The sequence below is a fragment of the Neopelma chrysocephalum genome, unplaced genomic scaffold (assembly GCF_003984885.1).
Source record: "Neopelma chrysocephalum unplaced genomic scaffold, ASM398488v2 Primary Assembly neopelma1_84, whole genome shotgun sequence".
Taxonomy (NCBI): Eukaryota; Metazoa; Chordata; class Aves; order Passeriformes; family Pipridae; genus Neopelma; species Neopelma chrysocephalum.
Window position 1 is genome coordinate 6,392,879 of NW_020897746.1, and position 19,831 is coordinate 6,412,709.

General features: G+C 37.8%; 1 protein-coding gene across 7 annotated transcripts in view; it reads right to left on the reverse strand.

Annotated features, from left to right (window-relative positions):
- The window catches only part of MBTD1 (mbt domain containing 1), a 35,301-nt gene that overhangs the window by 4,165 nt on the left and 11,305 nt on the right, over positions 1–19,831 (reverse strand). For all 7 annotated transcript variants that reach the window (XM_027691883.1, XM_027691884.1, XM_027691887.1 and 4 more), the window contains 10 exons: positions 15,117–15,234; positions 14,335–14,469; positions 13,788–13,876; positions 12,252–12,486; positions 11,841–11,896; positions 11,467–11,571; positions 10,504–10,651; positions 7,940–8,022; positions 7,365–7,599; positions 6,632–6,709 (listed from right to left, as the gene is read on the reverse strand). In XM_027691883.1, coding sequence (XP_027547684.1) covers positions 6,632–6,709; positions 7,365–7,599; positions 7,940–8,022; positions 10,504–10,651; positions 11,467–11,571; positions 11,841–11,896; positions 12,252–12,486; positions 13,788–13,876; positions 14,335–14,469; positions 15,117–15,234 — 1,282 coding nt within the window. The remainder of the gene's footprint in view (positions 1–6,631; positions 6,710–7,364; positions 7,600–7,939; positions 8,023–10,503; positions 10,652–11,466; positions 11,572–11,840; positions 11,897–12,251; positions 12,487–13,787; positions 13,877–14,334; positions 14,470–15,116; positions 15,235–19,831) is intronic.

The window sequence follows — 19,831 nt, forward strand, 5'->3', positions numbered from 1 at the left end:
TACAATACTAGATTGTCTACAGGGTTTTCTCATGAATTTATTATTTTAAACCCCTGGGCTAAGAAGGTAACAACAGGTTAATAGCAATAATGACTGTTGCTCAGAACAACACTTAATTCAACCTTGACTTCCTATTTAGTCTTTATGCAAGTAAAAATGAGATTAACTGTTGGCCATTTCCAACTTACAATTCACATTAAATAGCCCAGTTACTGTAAACAGTCTATGTAAGACAAGAAAAAAATATCAAAGATTTCTCAATCCATCATTAAAATTTTAATATCCCAGAAGGTGTTTCATTCAAGCACAACATTTTTTTGAGTTTTCATCTTCTCTCTTCTTTCTTTTGTCAAAAGAAAATAGAAATGAGATCTAAGACATAAAAAAAAAGATGTTATGAATAGCAATAATGTCACAATTACTTTTCCAGTTTCATTAATGAATAGTGACAATTACCAAAATATGAGCACAATGAAAAGAACACTGAAAACAAAACATGTAAACTTTCATTAAAGGTGCAGTACCCATGTTAAAGGGTTGATTATACAAAAATAAATGATTCTCTATGACCAAATGAATGAGAAGAGTATTAAAGTTTATAACTACTGAATATAAAGCTTGTACACATTATTAATGTATCTTGAAATGCAGAAATATGCAAAGAAAGTAAAAAACCCAACCCATAAACCTGCTGCTACTGGTAGCTCTGCAATAACTTACAAGCCCTTTGATTATTCTTTTATAAATGTTCTATGTCATTTTCTATATTGAAACAAGCTCTTGTGCTAAATAAAAATAAAATTTGAAAATTAAGGTAGTAAAAGATGCCAAAAGTTGCAGCATAATGCAAGATCTCCTCATCTCTTCCTTTAATAGATGCCTCCTCCCACCTACACAACCCACAATCCCCTCCTCGCATTTTTTCTCCTCAAATACTTTTCCCTGTATTATGCCCAGCTCTGATCAAGATTCCTGATCTGTGGAGGACAACAAAGTGCTGTCTAAATAATAAGATACACAATTGGTTACTTCGATATGCTGCTGACACCTTAAGCAAAGGATACACAGAACTAAAACGCACCAGGCACATCCTCCTCCTTATCCCCCCAAGCAGGAAGCTTCTGCAGGTACAGGACTTACACATGATTTGGATTGCCTCTGGCTAACTTGAACCCAAGCCCTGACATTCAGATATTTAATGATCCTTTGCTTCATTTGTCCCTGTTATACAATTTTTAACTACCATCTTCCATAAGAAAAGCTTATGAAAGCTACGAACCAAGTTACTTAAAAGAAGAATAAAGAAAGCTAATGGAAGTCACCTGACTGAAGGAGAAAGGATGCAGATGGGCAAGGTACTCCCTTTTTAAATTGTCTCAGTGATTTGCCTGGAGACAACAACAGACTGTGTCTGATGCCATGACATTCAAAGCCCCCAAATGTCAAGGCAGAATGAAGCGACGTGGTCCACAGATCAGGTGAGCCTCTGGGAACAGTCTCCTCCTCTGCCAGGCTGGCTTTAGGCTCTTTTTAGAAGCAAAGCTGTCCAACAGTTGAACTTCAGTGCTTAAAAGATCATTTCAAATGACTGAAGAATGCCAAGCACTGGTGGACACTCAAGCAGCACCATGATTTGGCTAGAGAGCAAAACCTCTTCACACAAACAACATGAAGTGCTGAAACCTTCTGTCTCCTGTGCTTATGGCAGTACAAAAGGGGAAAGAATTGGTTTTGAGCCTCACTGAGATCTCCCAAGGACAAGCAGTTTCAGAGCAGATGCCTGTTTTGTTACTGATCTCATACTGCTTCCATGCCAAGCCATATAAACACCCCCTGCACTGTGCCTACATCCGTCCTACAGCTACTGGAACATGAGGCAGTGGACGTTGCCGAGGAATATGCATGTCATTAATCAGTTCTGGCCAATCTCAAACATGTTCTGAACTTACTAGGGTTATGTTCTCCTCCCTAGACTGGAGAGGTGTGGTCTTGCTGGTTTCAATTTAAGCACAAACACCTTCGGGCAATGACAAGGCTACATCACAACAAAACCAACTTTGTCCAACCTCACCAAAACTCAGAACGCTGAAAAGTTCCCCCCAGATGATCATAGAAAGCACTGAGTATCAGAAACCAAAGAACACAGGAGCTCCATAGGAACTCTGAGATCTACTGACACAGAAATTCAGACTGGGCATGTCTTTGCACTATACCAATGCAATTCAGGTGTAGATTTGCAATAAGAGAAGAACAATTGTGCAAAAACAAATACTCCAGAACACTCCCAAGCAAGGCTCCTCCTTTGCATCAAAGACTCTGTTAAAAGAGGCATGTACACACCAGTAGAAAGCTGAAGTGAAACCAAAGGAGTCCTTGAGAAGTGCTGAAAGGTTTGCAGAAGAGAGTAAAGATTTGTCCTGAGGGTCTAAAGGTGGCAGGTAGGTTCCCGTGTCCCAGTCTGTTAATGGATAACACATGGACAAGAGAAACCTTTCTAGATGTACTCCACTGGCAATGAGAAGTGCTGACTAAGGCAAGTTTAAGGGAGTAATCAAGCAAATCTGAAGCTAAATCTACCAACCTGGCAACTGTTGGGCAGGGAGAGCATCATCCAGTTTGTCTGACAGATTGTATTGCTGTAACATATTTGGTAGCAATAATCTGTTTACCTGCTACATCGTGTTGCCATAGATATTAAGAAAAGGGAAGAGAAAAACTACTAAATCCTTGCAGTGAACTTCTATAATGGAAGATTGTTTACAGTACATAAAGTATCCTTAAAAGAGATCAAAATTTTAAGCTACTTCCTCATTATTACCAAGAAATGAATTTTAGAGTTTTTCCCTGCTCCCTCACACAGATGCACAATTACACAGTTCAAAATATATTTTCCATCTTGGTAACCCACAAAATTTCAAGTAACACATTCTGAAGATATTTTCACAGGTACCTGTCTTTTTCTGATACAAAGGCAAAAATCCTTATTTACTGTCTATAGTTATTTATTTACTGTGTACTTTCTCTGCAAAAGATAACCTACACTGATGTCCTGCTTGCATCAAATCTTCCCAAATCCACATTACCATTCAGTTTTACAGAGTGCATTTTTTGCATTTTAAAACTCTGCAGAGCTCCTCTGGGATTCTGTGATTCTCAGCATCCTACAGTAATGCGGCCTCCTTCCTGTGAAGGAGGAGCTGTGTTCTAAATCCTTTCCTATAATTAATTCCGTGATGTGGTGCATCAGTGAGAATGAGAAGCTCTCTAAAAAAAAACAAAACCAAAAAAACAAACTAAAATTTAAAGGAAAAAAAATTAGGCAAAAAGAAAGATTTGATGAGTCAGCACACGACAGGCCGCATGGTTTCCCTGTGCAGTAACACATTGCTGTGACCAGTTACCTGTTTGGAGGCTGGGACTGAACTCTTGGCTAGTCCTGGGAGGCTGGAAGGCCTCCGGGGCTGTCTGTGCTGGAAAGGCTCGATATGGAGGAGGAGTCAACTCGTCATCCCCAGAGAAGCTCCTCTGCACCTCACCTGCCATGGGTGGGCTGGACAAACTGACAGGTTTCTTCCCAACTCGTATCTTCCTCTCTAAACATCAAGTCAAACTAAAATAAACGCTCGGGTTAAAGTGCATCAGGTAACTCTGACTGTTCAGCTGAGAAATGGCTCTGATTCATGTTCACCCATTCTGGAAAACAGGGGCCTGTATGAGGCACCATTCAGTTATTATTGGGAATATTGCTCTCAACAGCCACATTTTAGTCCCTGATTCCTAGAGACTGGCTGGTAGGACTTCAAGGGCATTGTTTAACACCATGACCCACTTATTTCAAACTCTATCAATGACATATAAATGCTGTAAACTGCTTCTGCTGCAGCTACACTGCATGGTCACACCCAATGCTCTGGCTGGGCACTCAAAGACATCTTGGCTCAGTTTGAAACTGCAGTTGTTTCAGTGTCTGTGACTAAAAGACAGAAGGATGGTTCTGGGGAAATAATCCTCTCCCAGTAAAATTTATCACCTCCAAAATTCTAGTGTAAAAATACATACTCTTAATTCCCTTAAAATGGTGTTCTCCATTTTTACATTGCCTTACAAACATAAACGAGCATTTAAATGTGTAGCAAAAGTAACTTCTAAAATGCCTTTGAATAATTAAACACTGCATTCCTGAAAAAATGTTGCAAAAGCATTTCCCATACAAATCATTATCACGTTCCTCCTTTATCACTAAGATATTCCCATTCTGTGCCTGAGGCAATTTCTCTATGATATCAGGGATGCAAGCTCTGTAACACAACATCACTGCTTTCAGCTATATCAAAACTATGGCTGCTTATGCTTCAGTCTTGTCAGACAACAAGAAACAAAAGCCTAGCCCTGAAAAGGTAAGTGGATTATATATATGCTAAAGATACCACCATGCTTAAATATTCTTCTTATGAGACAACTTCAGGATGAGCCTTTCAGAGAGCTTGATTAGGCAGAAAGGTGTCTACAGAACCCCAGCTTTTAAAATATCAAGGTCAAATTATCATTTCAGTAACCTTATTCTGATATATACACCTATGAGAAAGCTGACAATCCGAGGAGATACTGCATCCCTTGTTATTAATTAATTGTCTAAACAAACTCAGAAGCTACCCTTCAGGAATTCACCTGCATAGCCTTCTGAGCAGCAGGCACAGGGTACAAAACCCCACCCACCGAAATAAACACTACTGGAAACAGAATTGGCAGTGATTCCCAAGTCTTCCCAAAAGCATCCACAAAACATTCACAATGCAATCAATTCCCCTTCCCACTGAACACGTGCTACTCTCTCCCCCTGCTGCCAGTAAGGAGGGGACACACTGCTGTAAAAATCTGCATCATTATACATACACAGCAGAATGACTCGGTGACATCCTGGACTGTTTTGTGAGTACATGAGAAGTGTGTGGAAATAACCCCTCTTTGCTAAAAATAATCTAATTTAGGACATGCACAGTTTCTTGTTAATCATCCGCGGTTACCTGACATGTTACCACAAAAGCACCACTGCTGGGTTATACAGTTTTACGACTGAAATCCTTTACAAAATAACATTCTATTTATTTTTATTTACAAGTGCTGAGCAAGAAAAAGCTACAGTAGACAATTTTTTAGTATTATTTCTTGTGACTCAGCAGTTTCTTTGCCATAACCTACTTAGAAAAACCCCACGCACGAGGCAGCCAACTGCTCATGACCTTGTTCTCTCATCTTCTCATGATTAAGAGGATTTCTTAGTATTGAATAAACAAACTACCAGAAGCTCTCCCTTGCTTCCATAGCCAATATTTACTTCAGGTTAGTGAGAAATGAAGAACAAATTCCACTAGAATAAATCTCCTTCCTATGGCACTAGAGGAGTTCACTTTCCAGTGCTTGTGCACACTTACTCTAAGAGATGGGAGGAAACTCTCAGAGGTATTAGGTGGAAGGAGAGGGATGAGGTAAAGAGCAGGATGGTCTAGTATACCTTGCTGAACAAAATCTGCTCAGATAGTTCAGAATTCTTCAAAAACACATCCTACACAAAGCTAATTAATGACAGACCCATGTTTCCCTACCTTAAGGTAATGGCACTCACAGCTTTCCCTGGATATTCTCAAACCAGGGTTTTTTTCAGTACCTGAATTCTATTTAAAAAATACTGCTGCAAGATTCTCAGAAGGATCTGGATTTAACTGTTATTTCCTCCAACAGCAGAAAGGAGAAACAGTGCAATGATTGGGGCACCCAACAAGAGGTTGAAGAACTTCCCAGACAACTGTTTTATCCGTGGCACTCACTGCTCAACTTCCTTTCATGTCCTGAGATCAACAAAGCAAAGGCTGTTTTCCCAGTGACTAGTGAAGAAGGTTCCAATTGGCCTTGACAGATCCATTCACAAATTTACCAGGAAGACGAGGCTTTAATTCCTCACATTAGCTCTACACAACAAAAAACCACTCTGGAAACAAGTCTAAATAAATCAAGATAATTTGATTCCAAGGGAATCAGTCTCTGTGGAAAGAACTTGAATACTTCAAATTCTTAAAAATGTCCTTATTATGTTTTACTGTGACAAGAACAGTCACATCCAGCAACGCTGTTTATTGTTTCTGAAACTAATAATATAAAAGCTTTATTTACATAGATGCTTCATATAAAAAACCTGGTGAATAAGTCACTCTTTTGTTTCAAAAAGGAACCAGCTGGATGATAATTTATATTTTCTACACCTCATTCTTTCTCATTCCCCTAACTTGGTTCTTATGCCTCCACCTGTGTTACAAAGAGCAGAGTTCAAACTGTGCTGATATCTGAGTATTTTGTACAAGGCAGTACAACTACACAGTCTATTATTTAACCGTTAAATATTGTAACAGTTGTCCACCTACAGTTTATTATTACTATTATTATTATCATCAATATCTACCCTATCACAAGTTATAAAAATGGTTATTCTCAATGAAAAAGTTCCTTTTATGGCATACTGCACCTTTAAGCAAAACACCCATTTAGACACAAACATTTCCAAATAGAACAGGGACTTAGGGAGAGACCACAAACTTTAAAACAACAGGAAAAGTGCAAACACTACTTTGTCACCCACTTTTCTTATGTCCTTTGTACTGTTGCGATTTAGCTTTTTTCTTCTGTTTGGATGAACTTGACTGGCTATCTCTTGATGCTGCAAAAAATTAAGAATTCAAAATCGATGCTTAGTATTTTGGAAGAAACACTTCAGAACGTGTCAAAGCTGCTACACAATTACAGAATTTTTTCTCAGTGACTGAACAAAGGCAGAATACCTTTATCGTGGAAACCAATTGGCATAAAACTACTAACACTATTATTACCCTCTCATTAAACAACTAAGCCAACTAACAGTTCTTGAAATACAGTTATCAATTATTATCACTTGACCTGACAGGACAAGTCTTGATGCAACAAATAAAATACAACCTTCCCACATAAATGCTTCTGCACATGGACAGCTCTGCACGTGCTGAGTTCCACCAAATTCAGCAGGTAAAGCAGATATACTGGCAGACCTAAAGCAATATAAATTCTCACTGGTATCATCCAGAACTGACAAGTAACAGGGTTTTTCCCCTGCAGCATCAAACAAACATCTGGCACTGAAAAATGGTAAGTAGCCACAGAAACACTCAGAAGTACTTTGGAAGTCAAGGTGGGACTGATTAGAACTGTGAATTAGAACTTTCAAGCGTTAGCAAGAATTTATTCTATTTTTGTTATGCATGAAGACCTAAATTGCAAAGGATGAGGGTAGAAAAACCAGCATCCATGAAATTTCCATTATCCACAAAGCTGGAACTTACACTGCGGCGCCGGAGGCTGGAGCTGGTACCCGGTGAGCTGACACCATCCCACGGGATACAGGTCTGGGGACTCACAATCCACCCACTGATCATACTCATCTTCCCACCCATCAAAGTGGATCCTCAGGAGCCGATGGATGATGCGAGTCACTGTGGCCACACACACCAGGCGAGGCTCCATCAGATCAACAGCCTCCAGTTTCATTCCAACATGAAACCCATGGTTTGGAACTTCCTGGAGAAGCAAACACAAGCAAGGCAAACATCAGTAAATAAACACGTTAATTAATAGTTTAAGCACAGTGTCGAAACAAATATTTCAGTCACTTAATACAGAAAACCCCCAATATCATTGATGATATTTCAAGTACCGTGCACTAATTTAACATTTTGGAGATATTCAAGCTTCATATACTCAAATGGTTCTTATTTCCAAAAGTCTCTGTGTCTTAGTTTTTCAGAATTGTATTTAATGAAATGGGTCCATCCCACACACGATGCAGAAATTTAAAGAAAATACTAATTACAAGTTACTAATTACTGATTATACATGTAAATATGTATAATTTTATTACCTTATTGAAGAGCTTTACAGGTGCTGCTATTGAATCAGTTTCCCTGAGGTAGTCAAACCATTTAAAAGGGAGTTTTGCATAACCTGTGAATTTTAAGCAACATCTTCATACATCAACTGCAAACTTCGTGCATAAGAATAACAACAAAAATAGCACATTGGCACTGTGTTATGGCTAAAAAGACAACAAAGAAGTAAAACATTAACATCAGAAACTTCCATTCTCTGAGCTTTGGTCTAAGGGACAAACAGGCACCTGGATGTTGCCCATTTGCAACAAACAAGATGAATGAACTTCTGGGTAATACAGAAGGTATGATTTAATGTTAAGATTAATGATTCATACTGGAAGTTTTTGTTCATGTAGATTCTTGATCTGTACAAATGCCCCAGAACAGATCACTGAATTAAGCACATCCAGCGTCTTTCCTGTGGGGAAAGAGCTCCACTACTGAACCACTTGAATAATTAGGAACATAATGGTAAGAACAAACATGGATATTTTAAAAGTTAAGTAAGGGTAAAAATAATAATGCGGAAAATCAGAGGATTTTTTTTAAAAGGGAAGAAAACAATACCTCAAATCTGTGCAGCTTCTACTGAACGTGCATAAAATACTCAGGAATATTTTTTACTTTGGGCAACTTCTACAACTGCTTTAGCTCAACAATTCTCAATTCTAGCTGGAGCAATAGCAGCTTGGAAGGTTTCTCTTTAGTAATATGTAGTGATGGACATCCTGAAAGGATGGCAGTGCAGTGGGAATAGTGTGGGAGACGGGGGATCTGTATCTCACCCATGTACAGGCAGAGAGCTCCCACTGAATCCCAGCTCAGCACTGCAGGGCCAGATTCAGCATTCACAGCCCAAAATTCAATCCCTCTCTTGAAAGTGTCTAAGCATCTTCATCTTCCACTGATTTCATTAAGAGATGAAGATGTTTGGAAGGAATGAGCTTATAAAGTCCAAAGATTTCACAGTAACTTAGTTATCCACAATGCTAAATGCAAATTGGATAAGAGTGTTCACATTGGGTATAGAATATCTGCACGAACAGATGCAGCTGGAGAGCTAACAATTAATAAGGGTAATAATGTATCAGTTATGCATGTTAATGCTCTTCTTCTCAATGCAACATTCCTCTGGTAGACCAATATATTTGTATTTAAATCCTTTAATTGTTCACCACACGAGACATGTACACGTGGGCTTTGTCAGAGCAGTCAGAATTAAGAAACTGTCCATTTTGCGTCCCATAATTTGGACAGCAAAATACCCCTCTCATAAGAACTAAGGAGCTTTGATCACTTTGATCCTATTTAAATGTTAATGCGCATTATGGTCTGTATTTTACTGCTGTTAATTCCTCTTTCAAATGACTTTTAGATTACTGCACGTGTGATTTACAATCTCCTCTCACTGATGGTATAGGGCTGTTATGAAACACTGCAGAGACAGGGAAAACATACATGTAGATAAAGGATAAGGCTGCAGGATACAAGAAACACATAAGTATCATAGATGTGCTAACAACAAAATGCATATACTATTGTTAAGTAATGTTTGAAGAGCGAAGAGGTCGAATCTCATCACAGAAGGGAAGTTTTTTTGCTATTCTGTCTCCTCAGTTCCATGTATTTATTTCTAAATTGATTGATATGTATTGATATACAAGCATTTGCTTCCCACAAATACTTCTATTGCAAAAGTCCTCTTGCAGCACATTTCTTTGGAGGGGTGCTGGTGCCCATGAATTTCTAGGCAATAAATTAAAGTAAATCTGTCCAAATCTGTGCACTTCCCACTTACTCAAAGGTGACAGAGTCATTACTGCACAACAATGAAAGTGATATGAAATTACTTTCTTCATGTTGCATTACATCGTCTCTGTAGTTATTACCCAGAAAAATAGTTCAATAAATACAAGTAGAAGCCTACAAGAATGAGAATGATGGGGGGGGGAAACATAGAAGGCAACTGTCATCTGCTGCTACACAGCTGGTTACAATCCTCTTTATCAATTGTCAGACCAAGACAATAAAATGGGACAAGGAAGGCAAAGTCCTTCCCCTGCAGGCACATGTGCCAGTGGACACACAGCCTTTCCTCACAGAAGGGAGTGCACAGCCCTAATGGCTACTTCCTCAAAGCTCAAGTTTGTGTCTAGTCTTCACAAAAATTAACTGGTATTGTTGTTAATCAGCCTGAGATTCTTTACAGTGTTCATTAATCCTTTCGTAGGTCAGAGCTTCCCAAGTAATGATATGTTTTAAACAGCCCTTTTAATGACTCCCATATTTCCTAAAGAATCCTCAATTTCTTGCAGCTAAAGCAAATTATTTCAGCCAGAGAATCAATCAGATGTTCAGTTAGACTTTTTCTAAATGAAAAGTTAGTTATCTCTGCTTTAGACTACTTTCAAGTAACGCTGTTGTATTTGTTTCAGACTTGAGAAAGCCCTAAAAAGCGACACAAATTTTGTTTGAGTTAAGTAACAAAGCATATGGCACATACAATATCACTGAGAAATATTCAAAATAAATGTGGTCAGAAGGCTTTATGTACCTCTGGGTGGAGTTAGTTCAATCATGTTAATTTCACAGAAACCAACAGGGAAAATAGAAGGGGAAGTGGCATGGTAACAAAACCAATCAGACCCATCTGCTGCTTCTGAGCCATCAATCCCAATCATAAGATAGCCATCTGCTAACACCTTTGTAAAGAAAAACAAAATTTGACATTAAATACCTTGAAGGGCGTGAGCAGGCTAGAAAGCAAGCATGCCATGTTTCAAAAGAGTGAAAGGAACTCAGTAATAATGGAAGAACACTTAGAAGGACATTCAGTTTTAACAAAAAAAACCCCAAATCATACCTGTCTCGAGGATTGTGTACAACTGTCACACGTACCTTTGATAACTGCAAAGTTATGAGATGAACATTTCCTTTTTCTGATCTCTAGGTTTTCTTGGGAACACCAGCTCTACTTCTAAAGCTTTATAACTCAGTCTACTCTTGAGCTTGCAAGGATATTCAGAACACCATTAATAAGATAAAAGACTCAAAATCATAACCATAGTCCTCACTGGTAAGGTTGTACAATTCTGCTAAGCTACTTTTTATATTTTTCTTTCTTTTTTAAAACAGATCTCACATGGACTGCCTCCCTTTCAGTCAAGGACATCCTTAGAATGTCTTTGTAGACTTCTGTAAGTCAGCAAGATGAGGTTTGGTTTTGAACAGTTGCAAAACACTTGGTATAATTAGCAGAAGATTGTCCTGCAAATTAATCTCACAAGCATATTCTAATTAAAGGTAAAATTGAATTCCCAGAGATTATTGTCAAACAAATTTACATGAGTACATTTTTCACAGCAGTTGTATATAATTTATGGACATATCCCATAAACATTCACTGTGTGAACAAATTGCATTGATTTTGGTTTCGAGCTTTTTGTTTCAAGCCTCAATAAAGGTGAGTGAAAAAAGATTCCTATCTGCCTACCAAAAAACACACTTGTTTTCTTACCTTTCTAATAGTTGCCACACATATTGCTGAAAGGTTTAAGGGGTCTATAGCTTCCAATTTCATTCCTTCTTTAAACCATTCTCCAGCTGCATCAACCTCTTTTACCTAAAGGATCACAGAACAGCACCAGAAGCAAAGAATTCAATGAGTCTGGAACAAAACATAATCCCACACTGCCAAAGCAACAGACTGAAATACCTGTTCTATCATCTCTGCTTAAGTCAAGGAGGTGAAATTGGGTAATAAAAGCAGAAATACTTTTGCTGGGCACATTTCCAGGGCATAGCAGAATTTCAGGTCTTTTTTTACACACAACAGGAAGTAAAGGTCCTCAGTCAACTCTGAGCAAACAGTGTTCTTGCTACCAAACTCACCTTCATAAATAAGTGTGAGGGTGCATCAAAATGTCCATCCTGTTTCTTTGTAATATCTACAAGAAATATCAGTATTATAATATTATTCAGAAGTCTTGCTAACAGAGGAAACAGTATGTATGCTAACAGTTTGTCAACCACTATTTATCACTGAATCTTCTAGATATTGATGTATTACAAATCAACCTAAAAGTTATTTTGCCTTTTCCACTGTTGTGTACTATACTAATTATAATTTTAACTTCAGCTCCTGAACGTAATATAACTGGTTAAACCCCTGGGCCACATTATCCACATTTTTAAATATTATTATTCAAGCTAGTTTCATTAATTGTATGCAGTGACAGAACTGCTTGAGTCAGATTTTTTGCAGCCAACACCGCAAAAAATCTCAAAACACAAGAACCTTACCAGATCTTTTGAATCTGTGTCCTATGCTTCGAGACCAGCCAATGTGATGGATGAGTGGACTGTACATATGGCACCAGAAGTCATCAGTTTTGTCTTCACTTTCTTCATACACCAACCTCAGCCGGCCCCCAATGACACTCTCAACCACTGCCACCCTTGTTCGGCAAAGGTGTGTTTTGTCAACAACTTCTACTCTCATGGAAGTTTTGAACGGGTACTGCATACTCTCAGACACCTTAAAGTGACAGAAAAAAAACCATTCTGTAAGAATATACCTTGGTTTTCCATATTCATCTGCCTATTAAAGCACAGTATTGATGCACTTGTCATTTAATTCAAATACCTGTTAATCAACCTGCAGAATTGACACGGATTATTTCTCTTCTATTTAATTGTTTGTGGGGAGCAATGAAATGTTTCAGAAAACAGATCTTACTATGTTTTAATTGTATCAAGTTCATCCCCTAATATAATTCTCACACAGGTTACATGAACTTTCCATTGACATAATGGAAGTTTGTTCAGTTGATAACAATGGATCAAGTTACCTTGAGACACAATTTTAACAACAAACACCTCAAGATTTTTTTCTTGCTTGGTCATTCACTCAAAATGAAGCATTTGAAAAATGGGATTAAAATACTGCATTATAAAAGGCATGGAAGACAAATCTTCAACGTAATTAAAACTGGCTGCTTAGATATTTCTTCATAACATAGCAAAAAGAAATGAAGAGAATGGAAATAGATGTTAACCCACTTTGCGACAATAGATTGTGTTAAAAACCAGTATCAGTCACTTGCCATTTTCATTATGAATTCCCCAAAGTATTGAGATCATGCGAAATTATTCTGGCTTCTAACTGAGCCAATTTTTAAATAAAAATTAACAACTGCAGCAAGGTTTTTTGTGTGTTTATTTTTTAAACATTAGATGCACTGTAAAACAACAAATTAAGTCTCATATTCCTACTAAGAACTATATGCATCATCTCACAAGATCAGCAAGTAAACATACAGCATACTATACAGCAGCTGCCACAGTTGAAAATATCTGAAAATCAGAAAAAAACCAGTCCAGAGCAGGTGAAAAATATTAACATTTAAAAGTATGTACTTCATTGCATCTAGATCCATGCTATCCTAACACATTTTGTTTAGTTTCTTGAAATAGTGCATGACAAAAATCATTCCTGAATCAGAAAAAAGTTTTCATTTTTCTTACATATCACAGGGTAGCTCTTGAGCACTTCTGGGTTTTCTGTGTTTTTTTAGAATGTGGTATTTTAAAATTAAAGTAGGCTAACTAGTTTTTAAAGAAAACTACTTTTTTCTAGAGAAAACAGTTTTCCAAACACATACTAACAAGTGTGGACATAACTGGAGAAGAGATTCCAAGGAAAACCGTATCTAAGGGAAGAAACTACTGTATCACCTTTATTATAAGAGCTAATGTGCCATTGTAAAATATTTCAGTTCTTCACAACTGTGCTGCAATTTCTTTTATAGAACATCATTGATATTGCATCAGCCTTACCTTCTGAGAAAAGTCAGGAGGAAGTGTTTTGGCACCAGTAAGTCGTTTCACTAGAAAAGCTTTCCAGTTTGTGTATTTGTGTTGGATGGCTGTTGCAAATGAAGGGGAAAAAATAAGCCACTGATTTTTAATTGTGTCCATTAGAGACAGTATTAGAGTCTGGAATATGTAAAGAAGAAATCCCAGATGACTGTTAAAAGGCCTGGATGACAATAATGACAAAAAACCTCTTTAGAGAATGAATGCTACCCAAGATTAATTTTATGGGTCAGGGAAAAGAATTTATTAACAAAATACCAATAAAATCAGTGCATGTTCCCATCACTGATTGGTGAACTGCTTCCACCCTGATCCTAAAACCTAAGTTGCATCCGATGGGCTACTCCAAGAAACACTTTCAACATCAGTCAAGTCCAAAACTTAAAATTATTTATTCATAACTGTCAAAGGAGTTATGTTAAAAGAATACTTTGATATCTGGACCATGAGCAAATTTAGTTTAATAAAGAGACTTTTGTATCAATCAATAAGGCTACTGTTTACATACTTCGAGGAGGAACTAGGGGCTTCCCACTGGTTGCACACCAACCAACTGGGTGGATGTCAGACCCACAAACGTTGCACCAAAAGTCAAGACTTGAATCATTTTCAAAGCCTTCATATCTCAGCAGGGCATTGTAGCCTGAAAAGAAAGCAATCCCACTTAAAAAAATACCAAAATTAAACAAGACAATGAAGTATGCATTAATATTTCTTTACAAATCATGATGAATATTACATTGGTTTTCTAGACTATAACTTTTCATAGGATACTTTTCTATGGCACATTCCTGCATGTGATTAAAGCACCATTGGATTACTTTGATAAACGTGCATGTGCTACCATATAAGTCAATTTTAATTAAAATTCTTGAACTATAAACCTTTAGAAGTTATATGTAGGAGGATAAAATTAATTATCCACAATATCTGCTTTTCCATATCTTAGATCTGCGACCTTGAATTTTAAACTTTTTACCAAGACAAGTGATTTGTATAACGAGGCTACTTGCCAGCTGTTATACAATCTCCTATCTTCTCTGCACTGATCTTACTGTGCTCTGAGGCAATATTAAAAAAAACAAAACCAAACCCAAACCAAGAACAGAAATTCTCAAGCATCACTGCAGCCACAGTAACAGTGACAGCACTACAATATACAACCTATTGGCACAGCTCTGACAACCTGACCAGTGTCAACATTACACTAATCAAGTGATCACCAAGTTATTAGCTCCCTTCACACAGTTCTTTTGATTATTTTAATAATTCCAATTAAAATGTTTTTACCTGCTAATTTCACAATTCCAGCTATCCAGAAGACTTTGGTAGGTAGGCTGCAGTCAGTGTTTGGAACCTCCACTCGCACTCCTTCTGCAATATCACCCCAGCACGTCCCCATAGGTGCCTGTCATTTAAGGTTGGGGTTAAAAAGTCACCAGTTCACCACATGAAAATAGTTATTTTTTGTTATATCAGTGTTTTATGAGTGACTTAAAAAGACAAAACCATCAATATACAAATGACAAGCACATGTTTAGAAAACACTCTTTCCATAAGAACCTACTTTGGTTTTGACTTGAAGCTAATGTGTAATATTGTAATTGTATCCAATTATTGTGTTTTTACTGAAAAAACCTTATACAATTCCAAGTTTAAATATCTGTTAAGCAACAAGCACAAATTGTACATTTAAGTCAGCTTTATTCCACTATGTTTCAACGAGGTACAAACTACCAATTTCACTGAGAATGGTAAAATTCCTCTGCAGTTCTATTTGCAACAAAATTACTGTACTTTGAATTCACACCTATAGCACAGACATCAAAATCTTTAAATTCTGTAAATCAGAAGTGTGGCTGAAAAAAATGCCTAGAAGTTATTTCTTGGGTCTATTCTCATGATTTGTCATGGTGGGGTTTATCACCCACTGGTTCACATCCTCTCAGAGGAACAGGCTTTCACATCATCACCTGCAAGTGATCACTCCATCAAGCAAGCAAAAAGAACAGAAGGCTCTGAGTGGCACCTTTTTAATGAACACCAGAAGGAAACACACAGCAAGACCCCTCAGAGTCCTGCGTGAGGAATGTGTTAGTAACAAAAAGACAGACAAGCTTGATCAACTGCTAAGGATTTGTAGAAACTGGTGATAGAAATTACATTTAGTTTGCTATCTCAAGAAGAACATGTTTTTGAACAGGGCATCACGAAAAGACAATTGAAAATGGTATTGCAGAGATACCAGAAATGCACAGTGCTGAAGAATCTAAAACCTTAACAGTTACTCAACTGAAGTTTTATTGGTAACAAGATAGAAAACAACTCAGTCTGCATTAAACTTGAGACCATCAGTAGAAAGATTCACATCTGGGGTATTTTAAAACAACAGTCATACAAATTCTAAGGTGTTCTCAGAAAACGAATTGTTATCAGTTCAAAGATTATCCAGCTATTACAGGGACAACTGAAAGGATGCTCTGGCTCTGCAGACTGTGAGTAGACTGTTCTACACTGTGTCTCATTTACAAGCTCTTTGCAAACCCAGAGAACTTGACCACTCCGTGGGAACAGCTTCCAACTGCACAGAATTGTTGCTGAGAGCCACAAGTGAAGAAACCTGGCTTAATCCTGAATGATTGGAAATCACAGTATTGGAATTTTGCTGGCACTCAGAAATAGCAACTAGCAGCACTCAAAGCTAAAGTTATAAGGGAGACCCATCACTAGGACTGAGGGTAGGCATGCAAAACTAAAACTAATTTTAACTATTAAAGGAAGTGTAAGTTGTTGCAAGTATGCCAGTTTTTAGTCTTGAAGCCTGGTCTCTTCATGTTCTGCTATGTCCCATCTACACCAGTCTGGACCACAGAGTTCTTCTGCCAACTGGCAGAAAGACAGAAATATCCAACTCAAAAGATGATGGCTTATTTTCACACACAAAATATGCAGATACAACTTCTTAATCAATATGAATCCCATATTCACTATCATCTCTAAGTTGACACATGTAGGTTTTTGAATTCGATTGGGGAAATAAACTTCTCAAACTGCATGTTTTAGCAAATTTTGTTGCCTTGTATAGAGATACAGATGAGGCCAAACAAGCAAAAATAGCAGTGCTGAATAATTTCATAATCCAGCTGCAGTCAATTGAAATATATTTTACTGCCTGCTCATCTATTCAGTGGATTCAGAGAGAGAAGTATATCAGAACACTTCTCCTGACATCAACCCATAATGGGAATGTGACAAATTTTTATTTCTAGAACGTGGATTGGTATAGAGGGAAATAGCAGAAAGTTAAATTTGTCCTTGTCTGTGAAAATATTGGTTCTGCTAGTTCTCCTACACCAATCCATATGGCTCAGCCTTGTGAAGAAGGAAGCCATCCTGTGCAGCATCACTACTGAAATGCCAGACAACGTTACTGCCCTCAGGGATGGTTTACACACTGCACCATCTTGGCTTTTTTCACTCATTATGAATGTTCTTAAGGCAGGAAGACTGGATAAACCAGGGCTGTGACAGCCATCTGCCTTCATCTCTCCTCTGCCTCATTAATCAATCAAGGTTTGCACAGTGCTTTTCCAAACTCAAAAAGCACTATGGAAGTGTTAACTCTTATTTTTCTGCTGGCTGGAAGGTGACTCTGCAGTCTGGATTGGCATAGTGTGAACTAGCAGAACCATCATTTACAGGTAAGAACAAATTTACCTTTCAGACTCATGACGAAGAGATCCACTTCATGTCACTCCCAGGAAAGGAAGATGTGGTTCATGGCTTCCTGCTCCAGGAGATGACCTGGCAGGGCCTCTCTGTGAGCAGCAGATGCCTTCTCTGCAAGGTAAGGTGCAGTCAGGGAGGGCCTATTGGACAGGAGCATCTAAAGGCCAAGTATCCCCACATGCCCAGCTGAGCGAAGATCTCCTGGATTAAATAAGTGGCTTCTAAAGGTTATGGATGGCACCAACATTGCCATGATTTCAGACTTTGCCATTAAAATCCTGATTTAATTTAAAGTGATGCTACCAGTTCCTGAAGTGCAAGGAGTGCTGAAACCTCGTGTGTGAGCAGCGCCCCAACAACAGGTAATGCCAGAGGAGACAATGTGCAAAAGGGCTTAAACCACAAAGTTCAAAGCAAAGCACTGCCACCCAGTGCAACATCCTGGAAATGCTCCCTTAAATTGGATTCATTTTAATAACATGAGAAACAAAGAGAATGAAAATCTTTTGGCTCAGAATAAAATTCACCTGGAAGAAAGAACTCCGGGAAATGTGCACCTCACTAGCAACAGAGTGGAAAAAATAATTACTCTTAATTGTGCATTAGGTTGTACATTAAGTAATACTGAGAAAGAACTCAAAGCACTGTAATTGCTTTCAGTTCCAGGAATGGTTTGGGCTAATAAAAGTAAATACAGAAAAGGGTAAAAAATGTTTAGAGGAGAAAGAAGCTGGAATGCAGGTCAGCAATGAGCTTGCAACACGTGACTAAGCTATAACACAATGTTAAAAATATTAAGAGTTTTTCTCCTTGCATCAGCTACTGCTGAGTGACTGATTAAGGCAATTTGACTAAAAAAGCAGCTGCAAAGGTGCACAAATGGCAATTGTGGCTTTGTCACAGGTTTCCTACATGACAAACCAAAGCAGTTCTCTACTTCAGTTTACTGAACTATAAGGTTGGCATGGTCATACTATTGCTACTGAATTTCTTCATTAGTGTTACTCAACACTGATGTCTGGAATAAAGGTAAAAGGGAAGCACAAAACCCACATCAAAATACTTTAAAATTAATTCTTCTCATGAAGAGAAAGAGCTAGAGAGAACTTACAAGATATAGATGTTTGAATTCTAAATTGTAACTGTTCTAAATTGAAGAGGAAACAATCCCCCAGGGAAAAAAAACCAAACCAAAACATCAATGTGGGAAATCTACATCAGAGCTGAGATACTGAGATACAGGTTATGAAAAAAAAATAATCAATAAGCCAAATCTCACAGCTCATAATTCCCCTAAATTGCCTTTAATATTGTTCCCTATCATATATTCATACAGATACATCAGTATAACCAGTAAATTCATTATATTTTATTGAATAACAAATTAAGGGTAGATATGTCATGATTTAACTGTCAACTGAAATCTTTGGTTTTGAACAGAATAAGCTTTTATATTCCATCACATACACACAATATGTGCATGGAGTCCATAATGTGGATGGTAAACAAACAAACAGTACAAACTTCTACAAATCAGAACAACAGTACACAGAAAACAGCAATAATCTTTCCAGAGAGACAAAAAGAGTATTGTTTAACTATCGGTGGAAAGTGGGACAGAGAGAAGGATCTACCAAGACAACACTAACAGATTCTGGCTGTTATTTTTCAAAGGAATAATTACAGTAAAGTTAAATGCAAATCACACCCTTTTAACACTAACTCACATCCACCAAAGAAGTGGAAATCTCCAAAGCAAATTGTAGGATTTGCATTTTACTTGTATAAAAAAAGGAAAATGGGGACAGAAAAAGAACCTGCAGGTTTAGTGGCACTGGTGCCACGGAGTTTGTGAAAACTTTCAAGGTAAAATGTGAACATTGGTGTGGTATTGGTTTATGTTATTGGTTCATCATTCAGCTTCATGAAGGAAGCAGTAAGAAATGGAGATAAAACTCCTTTTAATGTAGAATGTTGCAGCATAATTTACAAGTGACCTGACTATGGTAGCTACTGAAGGTGCCAAAAGCAGAGCCCACGTTATCAATGGACACGGACTTATGAAATTACTTCAACATGTACATAACTGTGGAAGCAAAATGCAAACATGCTGACTTGAGCACTTGGAATTTGATACAAATTCCCAAAGTTATACTAAGGCAAGGCTCTGTTCTGGGCAATAGTTAAGGCCTCTGAGCATAAAGGGTGCTATTCACGAAGTGCCAACTGCCAGGAGCCCTCAACTCCTACTGATTTATGAGCTGACAGGGCTCAGC